Source organism: Xiphophorus hellerii, unplaced genomic scaffold (assembly GCF_003331165.1).
Source record: "Xiphophorus hellerii strain 12219 unplaced genomic scaffold, Xiphophorus_hellerii-4.1 PGA_scaffold_85__1_contigs__length_250000, whole genome shotgun sequence".
In the NCBI taxonomy this organism is placed as follows: domain Eukaryota; kingdom Metazoa; phylum Chordata; class Actinopteri; order Cyprinodontiformes; family Poeciliidae; genus Xiphophorus; species Xiphophorus hellerii.
The window spans coordinates 61,820-70,455 of NW_022587660.1; the positions used below are offsets into that span (position 1 = coordinate 61,820).

The following is an 8,636-nucleotide window of genomic DNA, read 5'->3' on the forward strand; positions in this document are numbered from 1 at the left end:
CGTGTTGAAAAACTGTGTTTTGGTGACTGACTTTTATTTCTGTCAGGCGGAAGTGACAAAAGTTGGAAAAAGACCGATTCTCTTGGCGTTTAAAATAACACAAAACAGCGTAAAAAAACCTCGTTTATTTAATTATTTTTACAATTTTGTAAACAACAGCTGCAGATTAAACTAAATGTTACAAGCTTGACATGATTAACTGAGTTGTTTTTACCGAGAAATCGATCAGAAGCGCCGTGAAAATGGTCAGATCCGCCTCTCCGGCTGCAATGCGCGCTCCCGACACAAGGGGGCAGATTTTCACAGGGGAACAGAATTGCGCACAAGACCGGTCGGTCTCTAACTTTACCGAACTGGACCTGAACCTGTCTAATCGAGCCGAACCGGGCCCGAGTTCTGATCCACCAGCAGTGAATAATCCGACTCCAGCTGCTGGTTTTCCTCGTGAACAGATTGAATTAGTGGTTTGAATATTTCCGGTTAATTTCGGGGTTGGATTATTGCTTTGTAATTGAAAACCATTAATTGACCAAATAAGCAACATTTTTGATAAAACCATTTATGCTGCTAAATTATTGAATAAATGGACAAATGAGCGCAATAACATATTTATTTTTAAAATATTCTTCAGGTCAGTCAAGACATGACTGTAAAGGCAAATGAATAAATAGATTCATAAAGCTAAAAATAAATATTTTTTATTTTATTTGGCTGTCCTGCTGTGAACATTTTCTGGGTTTGGTCAAATCATTTAGAAGCAGAAATTAACCGAGAAAAGCCGCTGCCATCGCTACTGTTAGCGACGTAGCTGTGCGTCAGATTTACGACTGTACCAGAAACACAGGAATACAAAGGTTCCCCCTTGGGACTGTTTCTTGTAAAAAAAAAAAAAGTGTATATAAATATTGCAATTAACTGGGTTACAATATGCAACTCATTAAAATCGATGTAATTAATTACTCTAAATTAATGTCTTCAAATCCCATTTCTATGTTATTATCAACATTCCTGATTCATTAGTGGATTGTGAAGCAAAGAAGAGAGGAAGGACTGTTCTGTTTGGATTTTAATGGACTGGGAACTTTGGCCAGATTCTGTGGTTCACTAAACTTCCAACATCCTCAGAATGAGAAGAAAAAGGTGAGGAGGATCCAGTGGTTCTGTCGCTTGGCCTCCAGGATCTGAGCTGCTGTTGCCTCCATGTTGGATCATTTGCCAGCAGAAGGTCTGTGGCTCTCCGGGACCTGAACCTCCATCTTTCCCCTGCAGTCGATCTGAAGCTGCTGCTGGAAAACGAACCGTTTCTGACAGCTTGATGATGTCGACTCCTCCATAACCAGATTGGCAGCAAGTAGAGACCATCTGGACAACCAAAGAAAAAACCTTTAGAGATGAACAGCAAGAATCTGAAGTGGGAAGAAAACGAGTCCAAGGTGAAGAAAGCAGGAAGTAGAGCCAAAACATCCAGAACTTAACTGGAGATGACGACCAATCTGGATGTGTAGATCTGCTGGTCCATCAACTCTCCAAACGTCTTGATGATGAAGAATCAGCAGAGAAATGTTTCCTCCATTAATCTGTTAATGTGATCTTTGAAAATGTATTCTGTCTGTAAAACCACCGCTGGTTTAGATTTTTGATTTTGATAATGAAAGTAGAGTTTAATAAATAAGATTTGAAATAAGATGATCAGCGTCTGGTCTAGAAGGGAGCCGATCTCATTCGGGCTTCCTCTTTGTTTTTGGGGTTAAATATCGGTCCAGATACGACTTGTTTTCTTCTCCATGTAGATTCTAACGCATTCAAATGTTGTTTATTTGTGTTCAGCAGAAACGTAAAGGGAAAGCGAGGTCAAAGGGTCACCGCTGTCTGCTGTGTAGTAAAACCTTCCAGTCAGCTGAGAGGCTGAAGGCCCACCAGATCGTCCACAGTGAGGAGAGACCACACATCTGCAGCGACTGCGGCGCCTCCTTCAAGGTGTTGAACTCCCTGAAGCTCCATCAGCGGATTCACACCGGAGAGAAACCGTACGGCTGTGTGGAGTGCGGAGCGTCCTTCTCCGTGTCCAGCAGTCTGAAGAAACACCAGCGGCTGCACACGGGGGAGAAACCCTACAAGTGTGATGAGTGTGGGAAGTGTTTCGCTGAGTCCAGCGCCTTGACGGTCCACAGACGCACACACACGGGTGAGAAACCGTATCGGTGTGATGTGTGTGGGAAGGGATTTAAAACATTGTCTGAGGTGAAACAGCACCGGATCCACCACACCGGAGAGAAACCCTTCTGGTGTCACCAGTGTGACAAACGTTTCGTCACCAAGCAGGCTCTCCAGACCCACCAGGTCATCCACTCGGACCTGAAACCGTTCATCTGCGGCGAGTGTGGAGAAGCCTTCAAGCTGGCCGTCTCCCTGAGGCGCCACCAACGGGTTCACGCCGGGTATCAGTGTGACGCCTGCGGGGAGATATTCGCCACGGCGCTGATCCGAGCCAATCACAAGCGCAGCCACAAGTGGCTGGACGTGCTGCAGCGCAACTGGCGTCTCCGGAAGCTCCAGATGATGTCCGCCAGACACGGCGTGGTTCCAGGACAGACTGGACCGTCCGCTGGACACGGCGTGGTTCCAGGACAGACCGGACCGTCCGCTGGACACGGCGTGGTTCCAGGACAGACCGGACCGTCCGCTGGACACGGCGTGGTTCCAGGACAGACTGGACCGTCCGCTGGACACGGCGTGGTTCCAGGACAGACTGGACCACCCAGGGATCTAGCTGTGAAAAGAGACTGGACTGAGTCATGAACAGAACCGGCCAGCTGCATCCCAAAGGCTTCATGTCTGCCGTCTGTCAGCCGGACCAACAGGAACCTGAAGGAAGGTCAGAGGTCATCTTGTCTTCAGGAAGATTCTTTTGGTTTTTACTTGATGAACTTGAATAATCTGATTTCCTGCTGCAAATATTGAAGAAGTTATGTTTCTGTAGTTTTCAGAATAAAGTTTTTGTTGCATCAAACGATTTTCTGTTGAGTCATCACTTCCTGGTGGAGTTTGGACCACTTCCTGTTTTCTGTGGTGCATCATGGTCTTCCTGTTAATGTTTCCTCACTGCTCAGTTCAGCTTCAATTCTCTAGATTGCTTAAGGTGGTCTGGATCGTTTAAGGTGGTCTGGATTGTTAAGGCGGTCTGGATCGCTTAAGGTGGTCAGGATCGTTTAAGATGGTCTGGATCGCTTAAGGTCCAGACCACCATCGGTAAAGGTGGTCTGGATCGCTTTTGGTGGTCTGTATGGGTTAAGGGGGTCTGGATTGTTAAGGTGGTCTGCTGGTTTCCTGAACGTCAGTCAGAGCTTCTGGACCTTCAGCAGCTTCAGGTTTTCATTTTGTTTCATTTCTTCATTATTGGGTTTTAGTTGGACTGATGGAAATGGAGCAGATTTAACATCCTGCGTTATTGAAGCATTTTTACTGAAACATTTACAGATTTTTCTTTTTTTGAGTAGTTGCATTTACTTTACTTTTCAAACACAATTATTTCAATAAAGAATCAAGTAAAGGTCTGAATGAACCCAGACTCTGGTTATTTCTTCTAAATCCAACAATGTTTCACAAAAAATGAGCAAACATAGAATTATCTGACAGCATTAAAATGTTTGAGTTTAATCTCTTCTTTAGTGCAACATGGATTAACCTGTTGTAGCTTCTCTCTGCCACTAGGGGGCGCCACACACCTGCAAACTGTTTGTTGCTGTTGGACATTTTTCTACCAGAATAAATAATTTCCTCTTGGAATATTTAATTTTTAGATTTTTGAGCTTCTAATTTATATGATGTTAGTTAAAATCATCTGAAAATATTTTTTTCTCCAACTCAACATTTTCTATTCAGCTCAGAAATCTAACAGTGATTTAATAAATCATATTTTCATGAACTCCATCGGATGTGAAGTTTATTACAGGAAGGAGACATTGTGAAACAACCTAGAAGCTCTAAATGTTGTTTATTAATTCCTGGTTCCACCAGCAGGTGGACCGGAGGTCTGTTCAGCTCCCTCCATGCAGGGTTTGGTCCAGTCCCAGAGGACTTCCTCTGAGTTTCCAGCAGGGGGCGTCTCCTCACTTGTCGGCGTCCTTCACCTTGCTGTCGTACGTTCCGGCGTCCTTGTACGCGTTCACGTAGCCCGTGTGCTCCACCAGGTCTTCGCGGCCTTCGCGGCCTTTGCCCCGGCCGCTGTCGTCGAAGCGCTCCTTGTGGGAGCCGGTGTAGCGGGACGTGTCCGTCAGACGGTCCACCGTTGCCGTCTTCGCCACTTTCTGAGGGACACAGAGAGGACAGGAAGGAAATCGGGGGACAAGTGCAGCTACTTCCTGTCTGCTCCGCAGAATGCGACAGAAAAGTTAGGAGTTCCTGACGAAGATGAATTTGATCAGAAATATTTAAATAAAAATCAAGATTTCAAAAACACTTCAATACTCATGATTCTAACTGGAAGACAGATTATGAAGAACCCGATCCAACAGCGAATGACTGTTTGGTTAAAAAGCAGCAACTAAAGTCAGTCAGTTGGTTAGGGTAAGGGTTAGGGTAAAGGTTAGATGCTTGACGATCCCCAGATCAGAAAAGAAGCATCGTCTCTTCCGACATTATTGAGTCTCCCAGTTTAACGTAGATAGAAAACGTCTGTAGAGCGGCCTTAACGCCCGGCTCACACGGTTCACATCATCCCATTTCCTCCTTCCACCATCTCAAAGACACTCCGATTATCAGTTTTAAAATTAGTATGAGGAGATTTTCCTGCCGTGTGTTCAGAGTTTCAACATGTGGGATCATCTTGACCCGATATCGCAGCGTGAGAGAACGCCGCTTGTTGAATGTGACATTTAGCCAATCAGAAAGCGAGGTGATGGAAACACTGAGGAGAAACACAAAAGACAAAACAACGTGGAGGAGCAGAAAGTCCAGTGGACGTTGGAGACGTCTTTGTATCTTTTTGTCCATTAAATATAGTACACAAACTGCTTTCTCCTAGTCAGCCATCTTTGTTTACTCTGAGCTCATGTTGGGTCTCGAGAGATGATCTCACCTGGATGTTTTTGAGTGAAAAGGGTTTTTGTGTGAAGAGCTGCTCCTACCATGAGGCTCAACGTCACACAGTACGACCAAACCTGCTACATCCAGGAAGCCTTAAGGCTGCGGGGCGCTGGGGGGAGGAGCTTAGGTTTGAACATCGTCTGACGGTTTCTAAATCTTGCAAGTGAACCAGCTGGACGCCTTGAGGTTTATTCCAGTCTTTGTGATAAATTTTGTTTCATTAGCAGTTCAGTGATTTTCCTCTGAACATCTTTTATTCTCAGAAAGTCAGATTAGCAGAAGCTAATCGAGGGTCGGACACTTTCTGCTCTAAACTCGCCCGATCCAGCGTTTCTAGAAGCCTTCAGTTGGAAACAGAAACTAAACGAGATTCAACTGAACAGGAAACGTCTCCACGAAGGCTCACCGTCACGCCGACGTTAGTCGGCTCTTGGCCCTCCACCAGCTTGTGAATGGACTGCAGCGCCGCCTCTTTACTTTGACCTTTGAACCTCTTGGGAGCCAGTTCTTCCAGCGCCTGCTGGAACTCCTTGTAGGTGATGACCCGAGCCGACCTCTGTCTACAAGACACAGAGATATTCCATCAACAACCTTCATCTCAGACCTTCACCAGAACCTGTATTCACTCCAGAACCTCCAATGGATCCAGCGCCAAACTGAATCTGCTGCTTGTTCATGAGCCATGAGAGGAAACCCTGGCCCGATGTGGATCCGCTGCAGAAAAACTCACTTCACTTTGGAGAAGACGATGTCCACGTCGGTGCCGGTGACGCTCTTCCCGTCGATGACCCGGCAGTCCTTGCACAGCTTGGCCCAGGCCTTCCCGGTCAGCTCCCTGCCGCTCGCCTTCGTGTCTCCGTAGACGGAGAACCTCTTGAAGGCCACGAAGAGCGGCTCCGTGTCCGAACTGACCGCCATGATGAGACGACTCCTGAAGAAGAGCAAAGGTCAGTCAACGCACCGTCACTATGAACATTTACATGTGAAAACTGTGGAACAGAACCCGGCTGACAACAGGAAGTAGGCAGAAGATCTCAGAAATCAACAAAGCATTCCATAACAGATCAGAACCAAAGACTCCATCAGTCTAGAAACAGTTCAAGAACCAGAACCGTCTCTAAGGTCTCCAGAGAACCACAGAAGAATCATGGTCCTCACCCGGGCCAGAACCTCTTACAGCTGAACGTCCGACGGTCAGTTCTGGATCTTCAGGGAAATCCTCCAACACTAAAATCTGACGCCTCCATCTTGTTTCCATCTGGTGAAACAGGAAGTTGCTCTCAGTGTCTTCAGAGGTTTTTGTGTCGTTTCCCTCAGTGGTTCTTGGTGCAGCGCCCCCACAGGCCAGGAGGGGAACAGGTTGGTTTGACTCAGAACCACAGCAGCTGGAGGTGGAGCAGATGGTGGAGTTCTGGGTCCAGTAGAACCGGGTCGACCGGACTGAAGGACGAAAACATCCTGAGTCGAAGCCGCTGACCAGAACAGAACCTCTCTGCAGCATTCTGAACCAAATGGACCTCTTCACCACTTCACCAGAACTATATGGACCCTTCCTTCCCCACATTAAATGACATCATATTAATGCAGATTCATGATCTCTGACCTCTGCAGACTAATTCATGAGTTATAGAACGTCAAAGCTGTACAGTTGGGCTAAGAAGGTAAAGATGGACATCAGAGCACTGGACCAGAGATCCTCCAGGTTTACTGGAGACCTGAAAGAAGAGTGGAACTGGACCTAGACCAGAACCCAGCAGAAATTTGTGATCATAAAAATCAACCTGCAGGTCGGATTCAAAATAATAAATCATCAATAAAATCCTTCCGGCTGTTTTGCTGCAGTGATAACGTTGTATGATGGCAACCACACACACTCACACACTCTCTCTCTCACACACACACCCACAGTTTTAATCCAGTTTTCATTGCAGGTCTCAAGCAGTAAGATGCTTGACTAAGCAGCAGTTCTGAGGTCCGACCCGGTTTCTGGAGACCAGAACCCAGCAGGTCTACTGGGAAATCCTTTCAAGGTAAAACCTTCAAAAACTAAAACAGAGTTTCCCAGAAGGTCAAAGTTCAAACCTGAGCTCCTTGATGTCTCACGTCCTCCTGCGTCTGTCTCCGTCTGTCCTCTGGTCCGAGGCGCGCTCCGAGGCGCTTGTTATCGTCTGTTTACCCCGTCGCCATGACGCCAGCCTGTCCCACATCAGGGGAGGGGCAGCGAGGCAGAGGAGGAAGAGGAGGAGGACGAAGCCGGGCAGTTCCCAGTGCTTCAGGTCAGAGGTCAACACACACACACACACACATTCCCTTAATGAAGCCACAGTGAGAGGACAGCAACAGATTCAAACTGATGGAAACATGATGAGGTCAGAGGTCACATTCTGCTCCTAGTGAGGCAGAAGCTATCAATAATCAATCAGTTTGATTATCTGCTCCATCATCAGTCAGCAAAAAAACAACCAGGATGTTTGTAAACTGAAACATAAACTTCTGTTTCTCAGTGGGAAATTGAAGCTCTTGAACTTCCTGGATGTCCCACAGCTGTTGCTGTTTGTGTGGCCATTGCCATGACGACCATGGTCCACATCCAGCCAGACAGAACCAGCAGCTCCTGATAGACCGACGACTGTAAACATGCCAATGCGAGAGAAAACGTGTTGGTGATATATTGGCAGAAAAAATCAATAATAATAATTACTGATCAATTATCCAGTTAATTATTGAACCAATCAATCGCTGTAAACACCTGATAAGCTTCGTTTTATCCATCTTAGCTAGCTAAGCTAATGTGCTCCAGTGTCTGTCTGGATGTACTCCAGTACCTCAACCTAGATGCAGCCCTGGAAGGATGGCCATGAGAGAGGACGGATATGAGGACGGCATGAGAGGTCACCTTTAAGACTCCGTCTCACCAGCCTGCAAGGATAAGCAGGTTCAGATAGTGGGTGGATGGATGGATGGATGGATGTCTCTGTCCATCTGTCTTTACTGATCCAGTTTTCCCTGCTCTCTGTCTGTCAGGCGTCTCTTTGTGTTCCATGATTTTAAACTGAAATAAAGCGACTAGAGATTTTGGTCTGGATGTGTCTGCAGGACGGAGTTATTATGGAAACCTGTCCTCCTGTTGGCTGTTACGCCTCATTCACTCTCTAAAAACCGCGGTCTGGCTGTGTGTGTGTGTGTGTGTGTGTGTGTGTGTGTGTGTGCGTGTGTGTGACGGGTCCCTGGTGTTGCTCTGTGAACTTCCCACGCTGCTTGGTGTGTGTCTTTGTGTGTGTGTCACATACTTCTCGCTGCCCCTCCTTCGTGATTGACGTTGTTTTGATGTTGTTGGAGGCTGGTTGCCAGAGCAACCACTCCTCATCCGGGGAGGATGATGACATGCAGCAACACACACCGATGATATCAGCTTGTCAAAATAAAAGCCTGAGGTGTTGCTGGTGACTGACGGATCATATTGGTTGGTTTTAATAATGAGTGTGTGTGTGTGTGTGTGTGTGCGTGTGTGTGTGTGTGTGTGTGTGTGAACCATGTATTAGATGCATTGT

At 46.6% G+C, this 8,636-nt stretch overlaps 2 protein-coding genes across 4 annotated transcripts in view; one reads left to right on the forward strand and one right to left on the reverse strand.

Annotated features, from left to right (window-relative positions):
* Positions 1-3,013, forward strand: part of LOC116716739 (gastrula zinc finger protein XlCGF7.1-like) — a 13,751-nt gene extending 10,738 nt beyond the window's left edge. The window contains exons 2-3 of one of the 3 annotated variants that reach the window (XM_032557563.1): positions 1,828-2,568; positions 2,725-3,013. In XM_032557563.1, coding sequence (XP_032413454.1) covers positions 1,828-2,568; positions 2,725-2,799 — 816 coding nt within the window. In that variant the 3' untranslated portion in view covers positions 2,800-3,013. Of the gene's footprint in view, positions 1-1,827 lie in introns of all 3 variants that reach the window. The other 2 variants (XM_032557561.1, XM_032557562.1) reach the window with 2 other exon arrangements.
* A 913-nt stretch (positions 3,014-3,926) lies between these two features.
* Positions 3,927-8,256, reverse strand: LOC116716740 (tubulin polymerization-promoting protein family member 3-like). Its single transcript, XM_032557564.1, has 4 exons — positions 7,168-8,256; positions 5,816-6,016; positions 5,492-5,645; positions 3,927-4,307 (listed from the first exon to the last, which is right to left on the reverse strand). The coding sequence occupies exons 2-4, from the start codon at positions 6,001-6,003 to the stop codon at positions 4,110-4,112; spliced, it is 540 nt and encodes a 179-aa protein (XP_032413455.1). The 5' UTR covers positions 6,004-6,016; positions 7,168-8,256; the 3' UTR covers positions 3,927-4,109.
* Positions 8,257-8,636: the final 380 nt, after the last annotated feature.